This window comes from Hemiscyllium ocellatum, chromosome 7 (assembly GCF_020745735.1).
Source record: "Hemiscyllium ocellatum isolate sHemOce1 chromosome 7, sHemOce1.pat.X.cur, whole genome shotgun sequence".
NCBI classification, from domain to species: domain Eukaryota; kingdom Metazoa; phylum Chordata; class Chondrichthyes; order Orectolobiformes; family Hemiscylliidae; genus Hemiscyllium; species Hemiscyllium ocellatum.
This window is the reverse complement of record NC_083407.1, coordinates 22,758,940-22,785,328: the sequence shown is the minus strand read 5'-3', so window position 1 is coordinate 22,785,328 and position 26,389 is coordinate 22,758,940. Positions and strand designations below refer to the sequence as shown.

General features: G+C 42.5%; 1 protein-coding gene across 8 annotated transcripts in view; it reads right to left on the bottom strand.

Annotated features, from left to right (window-relative positions):
- The window catches only part of gli2a (GLI family zinc finger 2a), a 412,735-nt gene that overhangs the window by 14,205 nt on the left and 372,141 nt on the right, over nt 1-26,389 (bottom strand). For all 8 annotated transcript variants that reach the window (XM_060827038.1, XM_060827037.1, XM_060827045.1 and 5 more), the window contains one exon: nt 1,843-2,124. In XM_060827038.1, the coding sequence (XP_060683021.1) occupies nt 1,843-2,124 (282 nt within the window). The remainder of the gene's footprint in view (nt 1-1,842; nt 2,125-26,389) is intronic.

Here is a 26,389-nt window from a genome sequence, read left to right as displayed (position 1 = left end):
TCAGCAGTAGAAGAAAAGGAGGAGACACTGTTAGTAGGTTAGTACAGAGACACTGTTGGCTAGTTTCACATTTGTGTTTTTGGAAGAAAAATGCACAAGCCCCAGATCATTACTGATATATCTTTAGCACAGTTCCCTGCTAAAGTACCTAGATCAAATTTGACAATACTCTTAACTATAAAGTGCTGATGTACGGTCATTGGCCTGAGATAGTAACTCTGCCTCTCTCCGCAAATGCTTCCTGACGTTCTCCAGTACTTTTTTTTGTTTTTATTTCTGATTTCCAGCATTTTGATTTTAGCAAAAAAAAACCTTGCCTCCTTTGCTTTGATCATTTGACTGGCCAAATGAACCCCCTCCAAACACACAGGAAATAAAGAATGTTACCTCGCCAGGTCTCTACTCCTGCACAAGGATCCTGGTATTTAAGAGGCATGCCGTGAGGAAGGGGTGATCTGCCTGTGCCTAGATTATCTGCCTACTGAAGGATTCATATGATTTGTAAAGGATCTGGTTCCCTGTTCACATCACTTGCTTTTCAACCATGTCATGGGACATCCATTTTAAGGCATGTCCAAAAGTCAACAGCTTGAATCCAACAACCAGGTGACCTCCAATAAAAGGTCCCGCTGGAGGGAGCAACTGACCTGGACTGAAAGACAAAAGGCCCATTTTGTTTTTCACAGGAGCCATGGGATCAGGAAGCGACGCTGAAGTGTTTCTGGCTCCCGTGTCTGGAGATCACCGCGAGGAAAAAAAATCCTGACCACTCCCTTTAACAGTCAAAAAATGTGGTGCTGGAAAATCACAGCTGGTCAGGCAGCATCCAAAGAGCAGGAGAGTTGACGGTTCGTGCATAAGCTCTCCTGCTCCTCAGATGCTGCCTGACCTGCTGTGCTTTTTCAGCACCACACTTTTTGACTGTGATCTCCAGCATCTGCAGTCCTCACTTTCTCCTGCTCCCATTAACAGGCCTATTATCAGAATGAGGACCCAAAAATCCAGGCCAACTTACCACCTCAGTTTCGAAGCCTGCAAAGATCCTTCCGAGAAAAAAAAAGGAGTCGATTTACACACTGATTATAAAATATGAACTGCCTATGTTGGTGCGGACGATTGATTTCTTTCACTGGTTGCCAAGTATGGTCACTCTGTGTGGGTGTGTCTTACCTTGCATGATCCAAATCCCAGCATGCCCTGTACTGCCTGGCACTGACATATCCAGTGGGCATAGCCTTAACTTTATATCTCTGAACTGAAAAATTGGGGCCAATTCCTCATACAACTACAGACCTAAACTTGTTGTTATTAACTGAAAAATGGCGGTTGCTTACAGGGTTGAATATAGGCTGAAACATGCACCTGGCAGTGAGAAGCAGGATAAAACAGAAAGTGGTGGAGTAACTCAGCAGGCCTGGCAGCATGTGTGGAAAGAGAAGCTGAATTAACATTTCGTTTCCAAAATGACTATCTGTTAGAACCCTGCGTGACATTTGAAACCATGTTGAAACTGGATGAAAGAGCTGGAAATATATGCATCAACGTAACAATTCAGTGTTAAATATTAGCAATAACTTAATGACTCCAAATCATGTTGATGGAAAATGATTGACTTTTTTTCAGGTGGCGTTTCTGTCAAAAATTCCTATTTACTGAACATATTTTCTTCATGGATTCATGCTAATTAATACGCACGGACCAAATGGTCCCCTTCCATAGTGTATAATGTTGGCTTTGGCAAATCCAATTCTGTTAGGGTTTTGCAGTTAATTGCTGTGACATTCCCTGCTATTTGTCATTAGCTTTTGCTTTACTACTCTTGCCAATAGCTCTTGGACTTACCATGGAATTTTCTGTTTTGATGGTTTTTACTTGCAGGCAGTCTTCCAGACCCCCACTGGTGCTGTTTGCTTCAGCTTTCTCCTCAGCCGCTCTATTCCCAGGCCCGATGGCCATGTCATGGTCACTGGGTTCCTTGGGGGGTGGGGGTCTGGGATGAGTGTCATTGCGTTGCTTTTTTGTCACATGGGCATCTGGCCCATGCACAGTCTTCACGTGTTTCCGAAGGGAGCTCGGGTCTGTATACCTCTTGGTGCAACCAGGAATTTTGCAAACATATGGTTTCTGTCAAGACAATAATCAACATCAGGTACAGAGGAGCAAGTAATCTTCTGATAAATAGCAAGGGTCATCAATAAATCCAGCAAGGAATTCAGGAGCATCTCCCTTACCCAGAGACAGCTGAGAATGTGGAATTTACTTCCTATTGGAATGTTGAGGTGAGTCACACAGATTCACTTAAGGATAAACTGGATAATACAGGAGGGGACAAGGAACAGAAAAATATGATGATAAGTGTCGGTTGAAGTCAGGTGGGAGGAGTCCTGTGTGCTGTGTTAACATGGACCGAACAGCCTATTGTTGTTGGTCTCCCAGTGCCATTGAAAGTGAAACAAAAACCTTCAGGAAAAGTACTACAACTTGGCTTAGCAGCCCTCCCCATGTTTCCTGAATCAACGCCATTCATCTGATTTCTTACCGCTATGCTCAGCTCCTTGGAATATATCAAATTGCCTTCTGAACTCTCTCAGATTATCAATTCCAATTTCCTTTCCTGACAGCTTACTCCATGAGTCTAACACCCTCCTGGGCAATGACTCAAAATTCACAAAGGCCTGGAGCAAGCCTGGAGATGAGAAGGATTTTGTTTCCCCCACAGGCATGTGAGCAACCAATCGGAAAAGGTGGCTTATTCTCAGCCAGTCGATTGAGTGAATAGCTGTTGGGGATGAGCAGTGAGAACTAAACCGGGATTTATATGTCTGGATGAGTTACGTGGGATGCGGAAGATCAAAAGAAAGCGTTTTATAGATGAGCTATAGGAGAATGATTCACACTGAGATTGTAAGAAACAAGTTGATGCCCTTCTTTTGGCTCAAGATTCTTATAGGTAAAAAATAAATTTACTTTTATATTCTTTGCTCCTCCTTTATTTGTTTTAAAGTATTCATTTCTTTCCGTTTTGTAATCATTGCGATGATTGGGTGCTCCTCACTCCCATCCTGTCTATTTTTTCCAACTTTCTCAAAGGCTCATCGATGTTTATGGCACACAATGAGGTCAATCAGCCCAACATGTCCTCATCAATCAACAAAGATCTGACCACAGTAATCTCATTTTCAGCTCTTGGCCCTTAGGTCACTGTCTCTCCTTCTAACATCTGTGGTGCTCTGTAGGAACATCAGGCGTTAAAGGCTACACCCTTTGCTCAATACAACAAATCTTGTTCCGTGGGCATTCAGACAAAAGGATTAGAGGGGTAAAAACAATGACTGCAGATGCTGGAAACCAGATTCTGGATCAGTGGTGCTGGAAGAGCACAGCAATTCAGGCAGCAGCGCACTTTGGATGCTACCTGAATTACTGTGCTCTTCCAGCACCACTGATCCAGAAAAAGGATTAGAGTCCAAGGCCTCAGGTACCGATCAGTGTTTCTCTGAGAAACAATGAGAATTTCTGCACAGACACTATTCTTAGCAGTATTAAGATTGAGTTGGTTTTATTCCTCAGTGTTTACTTCTCTTCATGTGAAGGCGTAAAGGCTAAGACACAGCCAGGTGTGGGCATAGGCAAGAGTCACTAATTCCATCCCCCCTCCAGCAGAGAACACGTGCCCAGACAAGCTTAATTAGGCCCTATTGACCATCGAATGGTTTGTCCAATTAGAAGCCTTGGAACCAAAGTCCCGCCCTGCTGGTGCTATTGGTCAATCAGACGCTGGCACTTTCTGAGTCCCAGGGAGCCTCACTGGAGGACTATGTTGTGAAGTGAAGAGCTGCTAAAATGGTGAGAAGGTAGAAGTGTAGTTTTTGTTTTGAGTATCATGGGGTCACAAAGAGAGGAGGGTCAGCAGGTTGGAGGAACAAATACAAGGAGCAGGAGTAGGCCATCTGGCCCATTGAATCTGTTCCACTATTCAATAAGATCAGGGCTGGTCTTTTCATGGACTCAGCTCCACAAGCCCTTGCACTACCTACCCACCAAATACACACAGACTTAGAGAAACAGAGGCCCTTCCTATCCCACAAAACCACCAGGCAAGTTATCTGCCCTTTTCATAGAATCCCTACAGTGTAGAAGCAAGCCATTCAGCCCATCAAGTCCACAGTGACTCTCTGAGGAGAATTACGCCCAAACCCTGCATATCCCATAACTAATCCATCTAGCCAATACATCCCCAGACACTATAGGCAATTTAAAACGGCCAACCTACCTAACCTGAACATATTTGGAGGAAACTGGAGCACCAGGAGAAAACCCACACTGACAAGCGGAGAATGCGCAAACTCCACATAATCACATGAGGGTGGGATCGACCCTGGTCCCTGGTGCTGAGACAGCAGGGCTAATCACTGAGCCAGCATGCCACATCACATGTTTTCTCACATGCTGTGAAGGGAGGTAATCAGATGGGTGGCAGTTAGGCCTTTAAATGGCCTTTAGTTCGCAACTTAAAGTCCTTAATTACTGGCAAACCAGGAAGATCTCCCTGGGCTCTCTTGTGGTGCATGGTAGTGTCCCTACCTTGAGGGGCCTGAGTTCAAGTTCCAAAAGAAAAAGAAAATAAAGGTTTCACTGGGGCTCTTGCAGCACACAGGTTGTGTTCGTACTTGTAGGCCGAGAGGCCAGACTACAATTCTTCCCAGCATCCAGAGATGTGTATGGGTGGCACGGTGGCACAGTGGTTAGCACTGCTACCTCACAGCACCAGAGACCCGGGTTCAATTCCCACCTCAGGCAACTGTCTGTGTAGAGTTTGTACATTCTCTCCGTGTCTGCGTGAGTTTCCTCTGGGTGCTCTGGTTTCCTCCCACAGTCCAAAAATGTGCAGGTTAAGTGAATTGGCCATTCAAAATTGCCCATAGTGTTAGGTGAAGGGGTAAATGTAGGGGAATGGATCTGGGTGGGTTGCTCTTTGAAGGGTCAGTGTGGACTTGTTGGGCCGAAGGGCCTGTTTCCACACTATATGTAATCTACTATAAAGCAAGATTAATCACTTGTTAACAATCTTATTAACTGCAGAATTCACTAAAATGCAGCTTCATACTGTACCATGAGAAAAGATCTCCCTGGGTCCCCTTGCGATGCAGTGGTACCATCCCTGTTCTGGAGGTGTGTAATAACATCTCTCAACAACTTGATTAGAAAAATCGGTTAAATAATTAAAAAGATCTCCCTGGTGAGAAGAGGGCAAGAATTCCTCTAGGTCAACTCACAACTTTCTCTGTCATGTCCAGGGAGGTGCGAATCTCACCCATAAGGCTAATAAAAGTTGAGAGTTGAAAACCACAGAATCATACAGCTAGAAGGGTCCCTTCAGCCCATCAAAAATATACTAGTGCCACTTCCCCATTGCTTTAAGACAGTTCAAATGCTCATCCAATTATTTCAAAATGGTTGTTAGGTTTCACGCCTCAACTACCCTCGCAGGTATTGCTTTCCCGAGCCCAGTAGTTTGTTTGTTTCCTTTCTTTCCAACTATGCTGAGAGAATGAAATAAAGCCCTATCAAAGGGAAGTATGAAGTTCAATCTTGAAGAAAAACAGAGTTATTTGATGTGGAATCTGATGGTGCAGCTCTTTGGAATATCAATCACCTGCACTGCTGCACTGAGTTTGAAACATTATTTTACGGTGTTCCCAATTTCAGTGAGGCTAGACGGAGGTCAGGAGCCCATCAATAACAAAAATAACTCCCACTTACATGACATTGGTAATACAAGTCCCTCTTACTTTTATACTCCATTCCTTTGGAAAATTAAGTGGTGAACAAATCAAATTGGAAAAGTACATGTAACTCAAAGAGTATGGGGCTGGAAGAGAAGATTACAGCGATGGCGAATGGCAAGGTCATTTGGAATGGCAGAGAGATTTGAAAATAAGGATGAGAACATTGAAATTAAAGACACCCTCTGAACAGAAATCAATGGGCAACGGTTGAGCTGTAATGGCAGGAGTAGAGTCATAGAGTGATACGGCATGGAAACAGCTCAACAATCCATGCCGAACATAATCCCAAACTAAATGAGTCCCAAGTTAAAAATCACACAAACCTGGTTATAGTCCAACAGGTTTATGTGGAAGCACTACTGCTAGCGCTCCAAAAGCTAATACTTCCAAATAAACCTGTTGGACTATAACCTGGTGTTGTGTGATTTTTAACTTCGTACACCCCAGCCCAACACCAGCATCTTCACATCATAAACGAGTCCCACCTGCCTTCTCCAGGGCCTTCCCTATCCATCCAAATGTCTTTTAAATGTTGTAAGTGTACCTGCATCCACGACTGCCTCAGGAAGTTCATTCCACACGCGAACCACCCTCTGTGTAAAAAATTGCCTTTTATGTTTTTTTTAATCTAGATTAGATTACTTTAGATTAGATTACTTACAGTGTGGAAACAGGCCCTTCGGCCCAACAAGTCCACACCGACCCGCCGAAGCGACAACCCACCCATACCCCCTACATATACCTAACACTACGGGCAATTTAGCATGGCCAATTCACCTGACCCACACATCTTTGGACTGTGGGAGGAAACCGGAGCACCCGGAGGAAACCCACGCAGACACGGGGAGAACGTGCAAACTCCACACAGTCAGTCGCCTGAGGCGGGAATTGAACCCAGGTCCCTGGCGCTGTGAGGCAGCAGTGCTAACCACTGTGCCACCGTGCCGCCCATCTGTCTCCTCTCACCTTAAAAATATGCCCCCTAGTCTTGAAATTCCCAACCTTCGGGAAAAGACAACTACCAGCAACTCTATCGATCTCTCTCATTATTTCCAAGCTGTTTCCACAGGTTTGTTTCTCAATCATCTCAAGCTGACTATTTTAAATTGATCAATAAGAAAATCAAAAATCAAAAACATATTTGATAGCTGATTGGCTTTGGTCTGAAAATACACAGGAGTAATTCAATAAAAAGAGGTCCAAACCTCTTCTCAATCGGTGCAAATTACTGCAGATGCTGGAATCTGTACTGTAAACAAAAAACGCTGCAAACAGCGGGACAAGCAGTATCCAAGCTAACATTTCGAGTCTAGAGAGTTCATGTGGCTCAGTGGTAGTGTCCCTATCTCTGAGCCTGGAGGCCAAGTACCACTAACTGCAGAGGTGTATAATAACATCTCTAAGACGGTTGATTGGAAAGTATCTACTGTTAGAACAGGTAGTGATGGATGAATGGGAAATTCCAGCATTTACCGGTGAGGCAGCCAGTGGAGGAGTGATCAAAATTGGAGAGGTGTAATTGAGCGGACACCAGAACTGAAGCTGCACAGATATCTCAAGGAGTTGTAGGGGGTGGAGCAGATTACAGCGATAGGGGAACTGTGGACAATCAAGGGAAGTGAAAATGAGAATGAGGATTAAAGTGTTGGTGGAATCGTCAGCACCACAAGGGTAGCAGGGAACAGGCAAGGGAATGGGAACAGAACAGGGTATGGGAACAGGATAGGGGATGGGAACAGGAAAGGGGATGGGAACAGGAAAGGGTATGGGAACAGGCAAGGGAATGGGAACAGAACAGGGTATGGGAACAGGATAGGGGATGGGAACAGGAAAGGGGATGGGAACAGGATAGGGGATGGGAACAGGAAAGGGTATGGGAACAGGATAGGGGATGGGAACAGGAAAGGGGATGGGAACAGGAAAGGGGATGGGAACAGGATAGGGGATGGGAACAGGAAAGGGGATGGGAACAGGAAAGGGATTGGGAACTGGAAAGGGGTAAGGAACAGGATAGGGGATGGAACAGGATAGGGGATGGGAACAGCAGGGGCTATGGGAACAGGATAGGGTTTGGGAAGCAGAGTTATGGATGGGTTCAGCTGATAGGCCAAGAGACCATTTGACAATGCACAATAGCTTAGAATAATTGTTGGCAGAATGATGCTCTGGGTGCATTCAAATCTCTAAGTTAAAGTATGATGCACGTACATGATATCTTCTCATTTCACCTTTTAAAAATGGATTACAGGCTCTGCAGTGGAACAAATGTTTGATGCAGAATACTACAAGGGGACATAAATTTAAGGTGAAGGGTGGAAGGTATAGGGGAGATGTCAGGGGTGGGTTCTCTACCCAGAGAGTGGTGGGGGCATGGAATGCGCTGCCCGTGGGAGTGGTAGAGTCAGAATCATTGGCGACCTTTAAGCAGCAATTGGATAAGTACATGGATAGGTGCTTAATCTAGGATAGATGTTCGGCACAACATCGTGGGCCGAAGGGCCTGTTCTGTGCTGTATTGTTCTATGTTCTAATTACATCAAATGCTGACAAAGTGTATAGAAACTTTAAAGGTTTCTGTAATTATCACAGAGTCCTTGGCAATCAGGCCTATTTTGGACCTCACTACCTGGATGGTCCCTTGGTGTAACCTTTACAGAACTTGTCCAATTCAATTTTCTGTCCATTGGTGATATATCACACTTCACTAACCTGCGAGAATTCCTTGAGGAAATAGTTGGTCTAATGAATTAAGGCTATTCCGGACTTGGAGTTTGAGAACATATTTGATAAACCTTCCTTTATAAATGATTTGGAGATGCCAGTGTTGGACTGGGGTGTACAAAGTTAAAAATCACACACCACCAGGTTATAGTCCAACACCAAACCTGTTGGACTATAACCTGGTGTTGTGTGATTTTTAATGTCCTTTATGAAGCTTGTAATGAAGATTAGGTGGAACAAATGAAAACTAAACTAAGCAGATGAAATAAAAATCCTCTTGCAATAGATATAGTTTTTAATTCATTCACAGGATGTGAGTGTTGCTGGCTAGACCAGCATTAATTGCACGTACCTAATTCTCAAGAGGGCAGTTAAGAGTCAATGCTATAGGTCTGGAGTCACATGTAGACCAGACTAAGTACGTTTCCTTCCCTAAAGGACATTAGAGAACCAGATTGTTTTTGTTCCCTGACAATCAACAATAGTTTCATGGTGATCATACACTCTTAATTCCAGGTTTTTATTGAATTCAAATTTCATCACCTGCTATGGTGGGATTTAAACCCAAGTCCCCAGAATGTTACCTGGGTCTCGAAGTGACATAGCTCTCAGGGTTACTAATTAGTAAAGTTCCAGCTGGGTTTATGGCATAGGACAAACTTTGATGTGATGGAGAGGGTGTGGCCCAGATCACAAAACATGGCCTGTGTGGGAGGCAAATCCCACCTTCCCCACCTAACCTCTAGCCTTCAGCCCAGGCAAGCTACCCTGATGGCCTTCCATCCCCACCCCCCCTTCTCTAATCTACTCCCACCAATCTATAAACTGCTGCCTCCTTAAAGCCTTCAGCTGGGGTAAAGATGGGCTGCTCTAAGCCTTAATTAACACCCCAGCCCCTTAAAATGGCCACAGGTGGCAAGATGTACAATCTGCAGAATCTTCCAACTGATGGGGTATGGTAAAATTCTGCCTCAGGATTTTAAGGTGCTTAGAGACTTAGTAGATAAATTTAAGCAGTGTGGCATGGGTTGGGCGTATGAAGCTAGAGGACACAGGTCTACAATTAAAAAGCTTCAAGCACACTATCACATCCGATACATTGTACTGTTTCACAATGTACCAGAAATGTGGAGCAAGCACAAAGGAAGCTAATAGCATCTCAATCCAACCCTTTCAAAAAGATCTGCATAAACACCTAATTAGAAATGATATGATCAGCCATCGTCATACCGAATGGCAGAGTAGGCTTGAGGAGCTAAATGGCCTACTCCTCCTCCTATTTTCCAAATTCCACGTTTCTGTGAGATACAAGAAAAATTAATAAGTAGAGCCACAAATAACTGTGTGTTATGTGGAACATAATGGTTTTTAAAGAGACTGTCATGGAAATACTAGCCAAGGAAGACATCGGGTCCCAGTAAGACGTAATAGTTACTTTGGGTTATGCTTGATTTGAGATTTTTGTTAGGAGATTAAATGGGGTGGATGCTGACTATGAGAGAACAAACATCAAGAGTGTATGATCACCATGAAACTATTGTTGATTGTCAGGGAAAAAAAAATCTGGTTCTCTAATGTCCTTTAGGGAAGGAAACATATTCAATAGTCCAAATAACTGTCCCATACATTCTGTTATGATCTCAAATCACTGGTCATACATATTCTGTGCAGAATCAGTTAATATGACAGCATTGTGAACATGGCAAAGTGCCACTGATGTGAGCAGTTCATTATTGCTAAAGGACTTTAACACAGCAAGATCACACTTTAAGGCTGAAAGATTACTAACAGACATTTTGGAAAAATATCATTTGTAAGTTTTTTTTAGATTAGATTACTTACAGTGTGGAAACAGGCCCTTCGGCCCAACAAGTCCACACCGACCCGCCGAAGCGCAACCCACCCATACCCCTACATATTACCCTTTACCTAACGCTACGGACAATTTAGCATAGCCAATTCACCTGACCCGCACATCTTTGGACTGTGGGAGGAAACTGGAGCACCCGGAGGAAACCCATGCAGACACGGGGAGAATGTGCAAACTCCACACAGTCAGTCGCCTGAGTCGGGAAATGAACCCGGGTCTCAGGCGCTGTGAGGCAGCAGTGCTAACCACTGTGCCACCGTGCCGCCCACTGAAATTAATTCCTCAAAATTAATTTCTGGAAACATTTTGGAAAGCTAAAGTACACAAATTATTTTCAAAAGATATTTTTGACAACAATGACATGAATAAATAGTCAACTTAATTGTAACATTTAACACTGGCCTTTCTAAGAATAATGGCAACTACTTACCAATGGACATATTTTAATTACCAAACTCAGGGATTTTGCTATAACTGTTTTCTTTTATATTCACTTGTGGGATGTGGTTGGTCAGCGTTTATTGCCCGTCCCTAATTGCCCTTGAGAAGGTGGTGGTGAGCTGCCTTTTTGAACCACTGTAGTCCACGTGCTGTGGGTTGACCCATAATGCCTTAGGTGGAAAATTCCAGAATTTTGACCCGCCACAGTGCAAGAACGGCCATATGTTTGTAAGTCAGGATGGTGAGTGGCTTGCAGGGGATCTTGTTGCTGATGGTGTTCATTTGTATCTACTGCCCTTGTGTTTCTAGATGGAAGTGGTCTTAGTTTTGGAAGGTGCTGTCTAAAGGGCTTTGGTGAATTTCTGCAGTGTATCTTGGAGATAGTTGGCTTTACACTTGCACCTGAGTCAAGAAGTTTTGGGTTTGAATCAAACAACTCCAGAAATTTGAACACACAAATCTTTGTTGAATCTCCACTGTAATATTTAGAGAGTGCTACAATGTTGGCTGTGCTGCCTTTTAGATGACACTTTACATTGAGGTCCCATCTGCTAACCCAAATGAGTACAAGTGATTTCATGCATAATTTCAAAGGAAGGGTTGAGAGTTATTCCTGGTGCTCTGGTCAATATTTATTCTTCACCTAGCACCACTCGAAAGATTACCTGATGATTAAAAATGTTTAAGGAATTGCACTGGGTATGAACTGGTTGCTGGATTTTCTACATTGCAACAGTGATTATGCTTCAAAAGTACTTCATCGGCCACAAAGAGCCCAAAACCATGAAAGGTGCTATATTGATGTGAAACTTTATTTCTTTCCAGTGATACTTAAGATTCACACACCTAATTTCAATCCCCGAGCAGGGAGTGTTATCTTGCCTTGATTCAAGTCCAAGCAGTCTTCCTCCTGACCTTTCATCTTACGCCTGTGACAACATCTGCTAACACGTTATGGCTACACAGCTCCCAGAACTTTACTGGCTCTTAAGTGCCTTCATTATAGAAATGAACAGCTTACACATGTCCTGTCAGTTTTATGGCATACAAATTAAGGCCTATCAGCCCTCACAAAATAATCTTTTCAAAAACAGCAAACAATGCGGCTGTAAAAGGACAGAAGAGGACAGAATGCGAAAGAGATAGACAGACGATAGAAAAACACGTTATTACTTCTGCAAGGCTCATAAAGCTCAAACACTCTGAGAGATATTTTGGAAGTGAATGCTTCTTATCCAAGCAGTTTAAAAAAAAACAACTACCCCTTGATGATGGCAATTACAGCCGATGAGCTAGGAATGTTTGGCTTGTAGCTCTGAACATGTGGGTAACAGACTGCAGGACTGAAAGCCATTGGAAGCTGACCGAAGGCTGGAATATAAGCCAAAGGAAAAAAAAAGTACCAATTTATTTCCTTCCCCCGTAAGTGGTTTGTTTTAAATGCAGCAATGGCTGAAATGATCTAAAATCATCTACCAATAAGTCACTGAAATAAAAATTATATGAATTAGATTGGTTTTGATTTAAAATTTTAGTCCAATATATTTACATCAGCTGTTTTTAAGAGAACAGAGTCAAGACTTTCTGGATCACGACCAGTCCATGTTTACTGTTAAACTCACTTGCTTGAACTGATCCATTTCTAAACGCGACACTGAAAACCAGTTTCATTTTTTTTAGATACTTACAGTGTGGAAACAGGCCCTTCGGCCCAACAAGTCCATACCGACCTGCTGAAGTGCAACCCACCCAGACGCATTCCCCTACATTTACCCCTTCACCTAACACTACAGGCAATTTAGCCTGGCCAATTCACCTAACCTGCACATTTTTGGATTGTGGGAGGAAAACGGAGCATCTGGAGGAAACCCACGCAGACACAGGGAGAATGTGCAAACTCCACACAGAGAATTGCCTGTTATTGTCCAATGTTAATCTTTGCTATCACTGGGTGACAGCTTTGACTGTAATAGTTGATATCCAGTCTGAAAATAAAGTGAGAAGGTGACCAAACAGGTAGATGAGAGTAAACCGGTTGATGTGGTATATATGGATTTCAGCAAGGCATTCGATAAGGTTCCCCATAGTAGGCTAGTGTACAAAATGCAGAGGAATGGGATTGTGGGAGATATAGCAGTTTGGATCAGCAATTGGCTTGCTGAAAGAAGACAGAGGGTGGTGGTTGATGGGAAATGTTCATCCTGGGGTCCAGTTACCAGTGGTGTACCGCAAGGGTTGGTGTTGGGTCCACTGCTGTTCGTCATTTTTATAAACGACCTGGATGAGGGCGTAGAAGGGTGGGTTAGTAAATTTGCAGACGACACCAAGGTCACTGGAGTTGTGGATAGTGATGATGGATGTTGTAGGTTACAGAGAGACATAGATAAGCTGCAGAGCTGGCAAATGGAATTTAATGCGGACAAGTGTGAGGTGATTCACTTTGGTCGGAGTAACCGGAATGCAAAGTATTGGGATAATGGTAAGATTCTTGGTAGTGTAGATGAGCAGAGAGAGATCTCGGTGTCCAGGTACACAGATCCTTAAAAGTTGCCATCCACGTTGACAGGGTTGTTAAGAAGGCATACAGTGTTTTAGCTTTTATTAATAGAAGGATCGAGTTCCGGAACCATGAGGTTATGCTACAGCTGTACAAAACTCTGGTGCGGCCGCACTTGGAGTATTGTGTTCAGTTCTGGTCACCGCATTATAAGTAGGATGTGGAAGCTTTGGAAAGGGTGCAGAGGAGATTTACTAGGATGTTGCCTGGTATGGAGGGAAGGTCTTACGAGGAAAGGCTGAGGGACTTGAGGCTGTTTTCGTTGGAGAGAAGAAGGTTGAGAGGTGACTTAATAGAGACATATAAGATAATCAGAGGGTTAGATAGGGTGGACAGGGAGAGCCTTTTTCCAAGAATGGTGACGGCGAGCATGAGGGGGCATAGCTTTAAATTGAGGGGTGATAGATACAGGACAGATGTCAGAGGTAGTTTCTTTACTCAGAGAGTAGTAAGGGTATGGAATGCTTTGCCTGCAACAGTAGTAGATTCGCCAACTTTAAGTACATTTAAGTCGTCATTGGACAAGCATATGGACGTACATGGAATAGTGTAGGTTAGATGGGCTTCAGATTGTTATGACAGGTCGGTGCAACATTGAGGGCCGAAGGGCCTGTACTGCGCTGTAATGTTCCATGTTCTATATACATTTCAAGGGCAATTAGGGTTGGACGGCATTATGTGGTCGTGCCAGTGACAACTACATCCCATCAACGAATAAAATGTCACTGACATTTTCCGTACAACCATAAGACACAGCAGCAGAAGTTAGGCCATTCAGCCCATCAAGTCTGTTCCATTATTCAACCATGGCTGATAGTTCTGTTAAAAGACCATGATCTGAAACATTAAGTCTCTCCACGGATGTTGCCCAACCTACTGAGTACTTCTGTCAGGTATTTTTTACCCTAAAGAACACATTGGTATTTATAAGGCTTCCCAGCATTTCAACTCTGGTGAGAACTGGAGTGTCACGTGAAAAAGAATTGGCGAATTGGGGAAATCGTGTTACTGCTCTGTTCCTGTCATCCGGTATTCCCCAAGCCAGCACTAGAATGCCTACCTGAGTTTAACATGAGATCACATTAAACATGTGAATTAAGATCTGATAACACATACTGGATCCAGATTGCCATTTTAGGACGCTATGAAGTGGAGTGAATTATAAGCACACTTTGCACAGCTACAACAGGCTATCGAACTGAAAATTAGTTCAACCGGTTAGTCTATAATTTATTTCTGCAGAGCGTGCGAGAGCAAGAGGCATTCTCTCCCAGCTGTTGTACAGAAAGCATTCCTGGGTTGTTGCGGTTTAATGTTGCAAAGATCTTCAAAAGGTCACTACACTCAAGACCAACTGTCTTGTGCAGTTTTTTTTATTACTTGCTGCACATTCATTTGCAATATATGACCAACTTCATTGCAAGAAAAATCTTTCACAGCTCTTCTGATAGTTTTTGCTTTCTGCTCCTCACAGTCACATCTGTGTGAAGATGACAGACTGTTTTTGTAAATGAACTGCAAATATCTGGGAAATAACTTGTGAAAAGAAAACTGCAGCACAGCTTTGTTCTCTGTTACCAGATTTGATCCTGTGGCTACAACCTCAATGCACTAGCATTTTAGTTTGAGAACAGGTGGAATAACTCCACAGAGGCTGGTGTCCTGTCACAAAGTCACCCTTTATTTACATGGGGAGAGTCCTTGACACTGATCCAGCTCCCTCAGAGCCAGCTCTCAGAGTGAACAGGCTGTCTGACATTCCTGTTTGTATCTGACAGCCAGGGCTCCTGATTGGACCAGATTAACAGGGAACTCATATTCTATGAGGTCCACCTGGCTGACCTCATTACAATTACTGCAGCAGGTTGTCCTTCTGCATTTAACCTGAGCTATCATAACAGATGCTGAACTGCAGTGGATGACCTCTGGAACTGGGGCACAAAGAGGACATTGGGTAGGCAGCAAACAGAATAACATGGTTCCAAACCAGCAGCATTAATTGTTTTGGCTAACATATTTTGATGCTGGGCAGCAGCTATTGCATAAGGCACTTGTCCACCTCCCCAAGCTTTCGAAAGGGTGGCAGCATGAAGATTAGATTAGATTAGATTGCTTACTATGTCGAAACAAGTCCACACCAACCCTCCAAAGAGCAACCCACCCAGACCTATTCCCCCACATTTACCCTTTCACTTAACACTACGGGCAATTTAGCATGGCCAATTCACCTAACCTGCACATTTTTGGACTGTGGGAGGAAACCGGAGCACCCGGAGGCAGCCCACGCAGATATGGGGAGAATGTGTAAACTCCACACAGACTGTTGTCTGAGGTGGGAACTGAACACAGGTCTCTGGTGCTGTGAAGCAGCAGTGCTAACCACTGAGCCACCGTGCCATCCTTAAGAGCTGGATCATTTTTCCATAAGGGGGAGTAATCAGAAGAAGAATTTCCTCTTTACCACCTACATGAAGTCAGCTAATAAATCTGCCAGTGAAACCAGAGGTCTGGAATTTGGCTCTTTACATACTTTCTCAGGCCAGACTTGGCAATAAAAGTATGGGGACACCTAGAAACAGGAAGAAAATAATAAATGCTAAACTCCAAAAGTCACTTTATTGGATAGCCACTTTGAGTTCAAACCAGCTCCCATCTGAGGCTATTTATATGTTTAGATTTACAAAAATAGACCAGCGGTTATACAATAAATTCCAGCAAAATTAGTAATCTTGCATATTCTTTGTGGTATGTTGATGCAATCTTCACTCTCGTGCAGATTAATTTAGCAAATATCAGTAGACCATCATAATAGCAAACATATATGTAAGCTATAATGAGAGCTCATTCTTTTGAAACACTTTAAGTTGAGGTAAGTGAAAAGAAAGCACGATTGTGCTTTTTTAACTACTCAAAGTAATTGCTGAAATACATCCCAAATTCAATCCCTGGACTGTGTTGATCTTGCCTGCAGTGATGGCAGGAGCATTGCAACTGGCTTCAGTGGCCAAGGACAAAGGAGAGGGAGAGACAGATTAGACAGTGTTCCACTCCCAACTGCTATAGAGGCAATGCTACTGAAAGAAGTATTGTGTAGGTAGAGCAGGACCAACTACAGTGAACACCTAGGAGATCAAATGTTGGTATTTATTGCTAAGGAATTGAATACCGAAATAAAGTCTAGATGTACTTGTGCAGGATTTAGATAAGATACCTGGAATATTGTGTTCTCTATTGGGTTTCACAATTATGGAAAGTCGAATTGCAATGATAACAATACAGCCAAGGTTCATTGATTGGTTCTTGTAGTGAGAGAGTTATTCTATGTGAATTGAATCGATAGTCTCTGCTTTTCAGATAAATGAACTGTGGTCTCATTCAATCCCAAACAAAATTCTGAAGGGGTTTGGTAGAGTTAACATTGACAGGGGAGCAGTGTTGGGATGAGGGACTGAGGTGATGCGTAACTTCTTCACTGGAAAAGTTCTAGGCCCTTGGAATCCTCTACCTCATAACATTTTACATGCTCCATCACTGAATATACTTCAGACTTACAGAGACTGATGTGTGGTCTCTCAGGGCATTAAGTGATATGAAGATCGGGCAGGAAATTGAAGGCAAAGATCAGCCATGATATTTTTGTTTCAGTTGTTCATGTGAATTGCTGTCTGGGCCAGCCTTTATTTCCAACTCCGAACTGCTCTCGAGAAAGTTATGGTGAGCTGCTTTATTGAACTGCTGCAGTCAACATGCTGAAGGTATACCCACAGTGCTGTGAAGAGGGGATCACCAGAACTTTGTCCCAGGGACACTGCTGTCGGTGTGGAGTCACATGTAAGCCAGACTACATAAAATTGAGAGTTCCTTCCTTAAAGAATATTAGTGAAACAGATGAGCATTGACGACAAACATGGTTGTTATTAGCCTAGATTTTAATTCAAGTTTTGTCATTTACCATGTTGGGATCCTCAGAATATTAACCTAGGACTCTGGATTACCAGTCCAGTAACACTACCACTGTACCATCACTTACCCTAAACAAGCCCGACGTGCCGAATAGTCCATTCCTCCTTTTTATTGAGTTTTCAACTGTGATATATTCTTTCCTGCTTTCAGTCACATACCAACTGACAGTGTACACATCATCTGCTGTTTGGGCATGTTACTGAGTAAAAATGAAGTTGCCATCCACCCGTAGGGTCAACAGATAACACTTCAGTTCACAGCCAATATGGAAACTGAACTCATGCAATTGGTGACACTCTGCATTACAAACCAGGTACCCAGCCATCTGAGCAAACCAGCCCCCAGTACTACCAAGTATCAAGTACTACAATCATACTATAACACTTCTAGGAAATGTGGGGACATTTGAAGGTGAAAATAGGAGAGTAGACCCAATAGGAAACCACTTTGCAATTCAAGTATAATTCTGCTTTTCAGGGATGCCAGGTCTGATCTGAGATCTAGCTACATATTGCCATCTCTTGCCCATGTTCCATGATATGTTCAATTAACAAAATATATCTGTCAATGTTAGATTTAAAATTAAATATTGTTTTCAATATTTACAGAAGAGATCTCCAAATCTCAGCTGCACTTGCAGTCAGTGTTGGAGAGGGTAAGTGTGGCACTGACTGCCTTTAATCTGGCCAGATATCACTCTATGCTGGAGTCTTTACCAAATTATCAGACATAATTCCAGTCAGGAACTGACCCTTAAGATCAGTCTTTGGTGCCCAGCCTCATCCCACTGACTCATCCCACAGCACCCTTGAGCCCACAACAGTATTCACCCCCAACACTGACAATGCTCACTTCCCCTTTCTCACTTCCTGAGAGTATTCACCTCTCCTCTCTTACGATGACAATGTTCACCTGCCTCCTTTATCGTTAACAGTGTTTACCTCTCCCTCCATTCCACCACATGGAGATGCTCTGACAATTCTTGACAATGTTGACTTTTCCAGCGTGGCTGGACAGGAGCCACAAATTCCAGAAGGTTTGTTGGGAAAGGGAGGTAGTGAGCACCATTGCATCTTCCAGGTGAGTGTGGTGAGCGTCTGAATGTTAATCGTACATACACTGGCCTGAAATCTGGAATTCCCTCCTAAAACCTTTCTCCCTTTTGACTGTTCCTTAAAATCAATCTCTTTGACTCGTCAGCTCGAGGAGATCAACAGCCCAGAAGAAGGTCCTTCAGCTCATTGAGTCTCCACGGTTCAAAACCAAACATTTAACTATTCTAATCCCGTTTTCCAGCACTTTACCCAAAGCCTCGTGTGCCTTTGCATTGCAAGTGCACACCTAAAAACTTCCTAAATGTCATGAAGGTTTCTGCTTTTAAAGGTCATGAGTTCCAGACTCTCTATGGGTGAAACGTTTTTCCTCAGATCTCCTCTAAACCTGTGTCCCTTAGCTTGAATCTATGCTCCTGGCTATTTTCCCTGCCACCAATGTCTTTGCCCATCATAATTTTATATATCTTAATCATATCCCCTCTCAACTTCCTCTGCTCTACGTTTATCCAATCCCTCTTCATATCCGAAGCTCTCCAGCCCAGGCAGCATCCTAATAAATTTCCTCTGCACCTTTTCCAGTACAATCATGTCTGTCCTATACTGTGGATTCCAAAACTCCACACAATACTCCAGCCTTCGTCTAATAAACATTTTATACAATTACTGCATTATGCCCACTGCTCTTAAAATCGATGCTTAAATATTTGGTTGCCTGTCCTGGTACCTCCTTAAAGGACTTGGTGTCAATTTATTTTCAATTTTAAAAGATGTGGGTGTTATTGGCTCGGACGATATTTATTGTCCATCCCTAATCTTTCTGGAGGCCGTAATGTGCTCCCACTTTGAACTGTTGCAGTCCTTGGGGTGTAGGGCCACCCATTGTGCTGTAACTGGAGGGGATCTGAGGATTTGATTCAACGACAGTGACGGAATGGCAATATATTACTACATCAGAAAGGTGAATGGCTTGGAGAGGAATGTAGAGGTGGTCTGGGCAGGATAAATCCAGCAATCAGGAATGTAAATCTCTTGTGTATGTCCCACAGAAGTGCACAGGTCAACATTACGTCAGGGTTTTAAGGCACAGCAGCGACATAAGTTAGGAGAAAGTGAGGACTGCAGATGCTGGAGATCAGAGCTGAAAATGTGATGCTGGAAAAGCGCAGCAGGTCAGGCAGCATCCAAGGAGCAGGAGAATCCTGAAGAAGGGCTCATGTCCGAAACGTCGATTCTCCTGCTCCTTGGATGCTGCCTGACCTGCTGCCCTTTTCCAGCAACACATTTTCAGCGACATAAGTTACTCTAGACACCTCTCCCTGTTTCAGAAAAATTTGCTCTTTATGTGCAGAAGCACTTACTAATTTCATTCCTAAAATGTTTGGCTCTAAACTTAGACCGTGCCTTCGTCCTAAACTCCCCACTCAGCGATAATAGTTCCTCCAAACGTACGCTATTTGTTTCATTATCATTCAATCAAATCAGACGTTAACCATCAAAATGCCAGGAATTACAGGAGCGAAATACTGCTTCTAAATCAGAATCTGAAATAAAACAACTGAACTCTGGAAACAGCAGATCTAGCAGCACACAGCGTCCATGAAGACTGAAACAGCGTTGACATTTCACATTGATCACTGTTTGTCACTTTCAGTCCTCATGAGCAGTCAGCAGCCTGAAATCCTAACTCTGTCCCTCTCTCCCCAGATGCTGCTACATCTTCTGAGTATTTTCAACATTTCCAGTCTCAGTTACCCTAGTTTGTGTAACATTTGTACATAATTTAACCCTTGGAGTCCTGGTTCCATAATTATCCTTTAAGTAAACCTAGTATGATGAATAGGCCATTTTCATTGTAATAGTAACTTTAAAGCATTGGGTAATGTAATTAGATGTAACTACTTTTCAGGATTATACTGTGAAGTGTGGAAAGGTCTTGATCACATACTAGGGTCTTCAGCTTGAAGCAAATGTCTCCTATTTAAAGCAATCTGAACACTGAATTCTACAAACTGCAGGCTTGTTTACTGTTACTTTACATTTATCAAGAAGGTTGCAACTGCTGTACACAAATTGCACATTGGCAACAAACTTCAAACAGCAGCTCAGTTGAACAAATATTGAAAAGCTACAATTTAGTGGGTTTTAATCAACACACGGTACAGGAATCCTAGAACTAACCCAGAAGAAAAAAATTGCTACCCTCCCATCAGATCACTAAAACCAACCCATTACAAAGTTATTTTAACTAGACTTTTGAGAAGCAAAACAAAATCCTAAGCTCTTAATTCTTATGCTAAACTACCATCTTGCTCAGTATAAAACCTAACACTAGAATGTACAACAATGTAATTCATTTCACTGATTGGTTTTTAAGTAGCCATGCTGACAAAGTTCCCAAATTAGTACCTTCAGCTGGATGTTCTTGGCCCTCTACATTGGCTGCAGGGCTGAATAAAATATTGTACTATGCACTGCTGGCTTCTTCCCTCTCTGGCATTAATAAAAACTTTCAGGGGGTGGTTGGTGGTGAAGGATGGATGGCAGCAATTATGTAATTTTGAAAATATTGCTTAATTTCCAACCCTCCCACACCCAAAAAAAACGTTCCTTCTGGATTATGTACACAGCTTACTGTTAACTGAAAAAATTCAAAAGTTACCTTTTGCAACCATCCAGAGAAAGAAATCATCTCGTAATTTCAATTAATGGTCTTTAACTTCATGGCAGTTCATGTAAACACATCTACTTGTACTAACTAACTTTTATTATTTCTGCCTTTCATATATTTCGCAACAGTAAGGATCATTTGCCAAACAATATCTTTCAATATAATCACAATTGAAGAAGTCCTGGAAATACACAGCAGATTAGCATTTGACAGAGAAACTGAGGTTAACATTTTGAGCATAGAGCACAGAAACAGTCCAACCAGTCCATGCCCACTATAATTCCAAACTAAACTAGTCCCACCTGTTTGCGCCTGGCCCATATCCCTCCAAATATTTATTCATGTACTTATCTAAATGTCTTTTACACATTGTAAGTATACCCTCACCCACCACTTCCTCTGGAAGCTCATTCCACACATGAACTACTCTCTGTGTTAAAAAAATTGCTCATATCTTTTTAAAATCTTTCTCCTCTCACTTTAAAATATATCCTCTAGTTTTGAAATCCCACTCCCTAGAGAAAAGTCACCTATCATTCACCTTACCTATACACCTCATGATTTTATAAAGCTCTATAAGGTCACCCCTCAACCTCCCATGCTCCAGTGAAAGAAGTCCCAGCCTATCCTTAAAATTCAAACCCTTCATTCCCATCAACATCCTGGTAAATCTCTTCTGAATCCTCTCAGGTATAATAATATCTTTCCTATAACAGGGCGATCAGAAATGGGCACAGGATTGAAGTAGAGACCTCTTGTACAACCTCAACATAATGTCCCAATTCCTATACTCAAAAATCTGAACAATGAAAACAACATCTGCTTAACCTTCCTGCCTATATGTGATGCAAACTTCAAAGAATTATGTACCTGAACCCCGATGTCTTCCTGTTCTGCAACACTACCCAAGGCCTGACTTTTCCTTGTATAGGCCCTGCCCTTGTTTGTTTTACCAAATTAAACAACATCTGTCATTCCTCAAACCATTAACTCCACTGATCAAGATTTGTAATCCATGATAACCTACTTCACTGCCCAGTGATTTCCAGTGAGGCAGGTGCTTTCAGATTTCTACGTTAGATTGTTACCATTTGTTCTGCCTTTTTGATTCTGATTCTTTCATCTTCATTCTCCAAATGCAGGGAATCAATCTACTGTGAAGAAGACATTTACAGCCTCTCCTTTGCTCGCCACCCCATCCTATCATTGACTCATGAATATACATAGAAACATAAAATTGAAGCAACTGTAGGCCATTCAGCCCTTCAAGTTTATTGCACCATTCAACATGATCATGACTGATCATCCAACCCAGTTCCCCCTTTCTCTCCATACCCTTTGATACTTTTGGTCATAGAGTCATAGAGATGTACAGCATGGAAACAGACCCTTCTGCCTAACCCATCCATGCCTACCAGATATCCCAACCCAACCTAGTCCCACCTGCCAGCACCCGGCCCATATTCCCCCAAACCCTTCCTATTCATATACCCATCAAAATGCCTCTTAAATGTTGCAATTGTACCAGCCTCCACCACTTCCTCTGGCAGCTCATTCTATACACGTACCACCCTCTGCGTGAAATAATTGCCTCTTAGGTCTCTTTTATATCTTTCTCCTCTCACGCTAAACCTACGTCCTACAGTTCTGGACTCCCCCACTCCAGGGAAAAAGACTGTCCATTTATCCTATCCATGTCCCTCATAATTTTGTAAACCTCTGTAAGGTCACCGCTCAGCCTCCAACGCTCTAGGGAAAACAGCCCCAGCCTGTTCAGCCTCTCTCTATAGCTCAAATCCTCCAACCCTGGCAACATCCTTGTAAAACTTTTCTGAAACTTTTCAAGTTTCACAACATCTTTCTGATAGGAAGGAGACCAAAATTGCACGCAATATTCTGACCAATAAAGGAAAGCATACCAAACACCTTCTTCACTATCCTATCTACCTGCGACTCCGCTTTTAAGGAGCTACAAACCTGCACTCCAAGGTCTCTTTGTTCAGCAACACTCCCTAGGACCTTACCATTAATTGAACTCTTTAGTCCTAAGAACTATATCTAATTCCTTCTTGAAAACTTTCAATGTTTTGACCTTAACCACTTTCTGTGGCAGAGAATTCCACAGGCTCATCATTCTCTGGCTGAAGACATTTCTCCTGTCCTAAACGGTCTATCCTATCTTTAGACTGTGATCCCTGGTTCTGGATTCTCCAACTAGCAGGAACACCCTTCCTGTGTTTGCCATGTCTAGCCCTCTAATAATTCGGTAATCTTCTATGAGATTTCCCCTTCATTATGCTAAATTCCAGTGAATACATTATTAATCGGTCCAGTTCCTCTTCATACATCAATCCTGCTTTCTCAGTATTTGGTCTAGCAAACTTGTATTTTCACACAATTGCTGTCTGTGGAGTTAGTCCTCATTTTAAAAGAAGATTCTGATCTCAAGGGCCAAAGAGCTTCATGCACTACTATTTCACCATTCCATTTCCATTGTGACAGTTGAAAGAAGATTTTTCAATTTCTGTGAGTCTAATCTACCTAACACAATGGAGCAAAGCTCAGCACGTAACTCCCACCTAAACAAAATTCTGATTGCTGCTGTTCTGGTTTTGGAGGACTCTGGACTGAATGGCCTCCAATGCCATGTCATTCTCATCTTCTGGTTCTAAGCCAGCTTTCGTTTAGCTGCTGACCAAAGCTTTTGTGCGCTATGCACTGTATCTTACAGTAAATGAGGACTATTTATTTCTTTCAGGGATATTTCTGGCAGTCTCCTGTCACCAGGTGTTGACATTGTCTGGCTAGCAGCTGTTGGGTGGGAAACAGGAAAGATGCCATGGAATTTTTAACCATCATTCCATGGAGAGCAAAAACACTCATTTATCTTTGACAATTTGTCCTCAATTTAATACAGGAAATTCGATGTTTCGGGCATAAGCCCTCAGGATTTTCCTGATGAAGGGCTTATGCCTGAAATGTCGAATTTCCTGTTCCTTGGATGCTGCCTGACCTGCTGCGCTTTAACCAGCAACACATTTTCAGCTCTGATCTCCAGCATCTGCAGACCTCACTTTTTACTCAATTTAATACGACCATAATCAAGTAATAATCGAATATCCCAGATTGGAGAAAGTGAGGACTGCAGATGCTGGAGATCAGAGCTGAAAATGTGTTGCTGGAAAAGCGCAGCCCTTCAGGAAGAAGGGCTCATGCCCGAAATGTCGATTCTCCTGCTCTTTGGATGCTGCCTGACCTGCTGTGCTTTTCCAGCAACACGTTTTCAGCTCTAATATTCCAGATTGTCAATTGCAGGCCTCTGTATGTCTGAAACAACAACTCTGCAAGATTCTCAGTAGTTAACAGGAGGCAGTCCTGATATTCCAATGGGAGTAATGGTTAAGAGGAAGAATATGCTTGTTTGAAACTTGGGTCAAATAGTGTGCAATGATAGAGAAACACTGCCAGAGTCTGCTAAATATAAGTTGTTTTTGAGTTTGATACATTCCTTGAAAAGGAAACATCTAACAGGAGTACATGCTGTTCAAGTTCACAAAACAGAAGCATACAACTGCCATCCATGGTTTCTTGGATTGGGATGCTCACAGTATACCATCCATTTACAAGCAGGAAATTGTACAGCATGGACAGAGGTATAGTAGGGTATCAAGGAGTCGTGAAATGCTAACTCTCCAACTGAGGCAGTGTTGCAAGACCTGGCCCGCAGGAAACAGGGCAACATTTCTCTGGCTTCTGCCTTGGGATCACTCCCAAAAAAGAAATTCCTCTGCAAGATATTATCCCAGTCATTCTCTGGCCAGACTCAGCCAAGGTTTAGGCGACAGAAAACTGGTTTTCTTTGGAACAATGCTGTCAGGCACAGAGTCAACTGCATTCTCATGATGGAGACTGTGTTACATATAAAATCTGTTTCAATTAAGAAGATCTTAGAGTTCACAGGAAGATGTAAACAGAACAATGGAAACATCCAAAATCCAAGGACATGGAAAAGATAGATACTCCAGGGAAGTTGGGACAAATGGATTAGTCTAGTTAAGTAACAGTATCATATATATAAATGCAGAAAAACGGCCCATCATGGGAAACCAAACAGAGAATCAGTCTTTTCTACAATGGGCTAACATTCCATTTTTATTCCTCCAGTTTTTCTGGATATGATCGTCTTTCACCATCAACTCTAACTCAATCAACAAACACATTGAGTTAGACCCCATCAACCAACCCCTGAGAAAAGGAATAGGAAGTGACTTCAACACAGGAAATAACATCACTACAGGAAATGGCATTGCCAACCCAAAGAAACCCAGACATACAAATAGAAAGCAGGAATTTTCAGCAGTGCTTTGCTTGAGGCCCACTGAAGACGCTACCTAGTAGGGTGACAAAACGTCTGGAAATTAACCTTCCAGCTCAGCGAGCAAACCTACATCCAAAACCTCAACCTGAGCTATAAATCTTCTCAAAACTCACTGAAGTCATCGTCAGGAAGATGGTTAAATTAGCAACAAACTTGTTGATGCTTTACATTTGAGCGACAATGCAGAAGAAATTTCCATTTCATGACATTTACTTTCATAAAACAAATCATGGAGTATCAAATAGTAACGCAGACTTTCAGTTAGATGTTAAAATTTCTTTCTGCTCATTTGGCAAATGTTTCAAGTAGCTCTTACAAATGAATGGTCATTTGGACAAGTGTGGATTAACTGAGAAGAGCCAACATGAATTTGCTGAAGGTAAACCGTGTTTAACTGTAGGTTAGCTTGCCGAGCTGACGGGTTGTCATGCAAACTATTCATCACCATGCTTGGTAACATCATCGGTGTGGCTTCTGTGAAGCCATAGGTGCATTGATGATGTTACTTAGCCTGGTGATGAAATGTGTTCATGACAACCCAGCAAGCAGTTGGGTGAGCTAACCTACAGTCACATCCACAACCCGAGGTACAAATCTTCGCAAGAACCTGTCTTTAACTGATTTGATTGAATCTTTTTATCGACACATCAGAGAGGTTTGATGAGGGCAATGCAGTTGATGTGGTGCATTTGGACTTCCAAATGAACTTCCATTTGGCCTTTTGGAAAATGAACAACATTCTGAATTTTGGGGAAACCTATTCAATGGTTCCAAAAAGGTTACCCATTATAATACCTGTTTTAAGTAAGGTTTTGATTAATGAATAAAGAAACTAAGTCAAGAAAATGGAAGTGACTGGGAGGAGTCTATTTCTTAATCCGTGTTTTGAGCATTTAGAGTTCAAGCATCAGAAGCACTGTTAAAAGAAAGGCAATAGAAAGGTATAA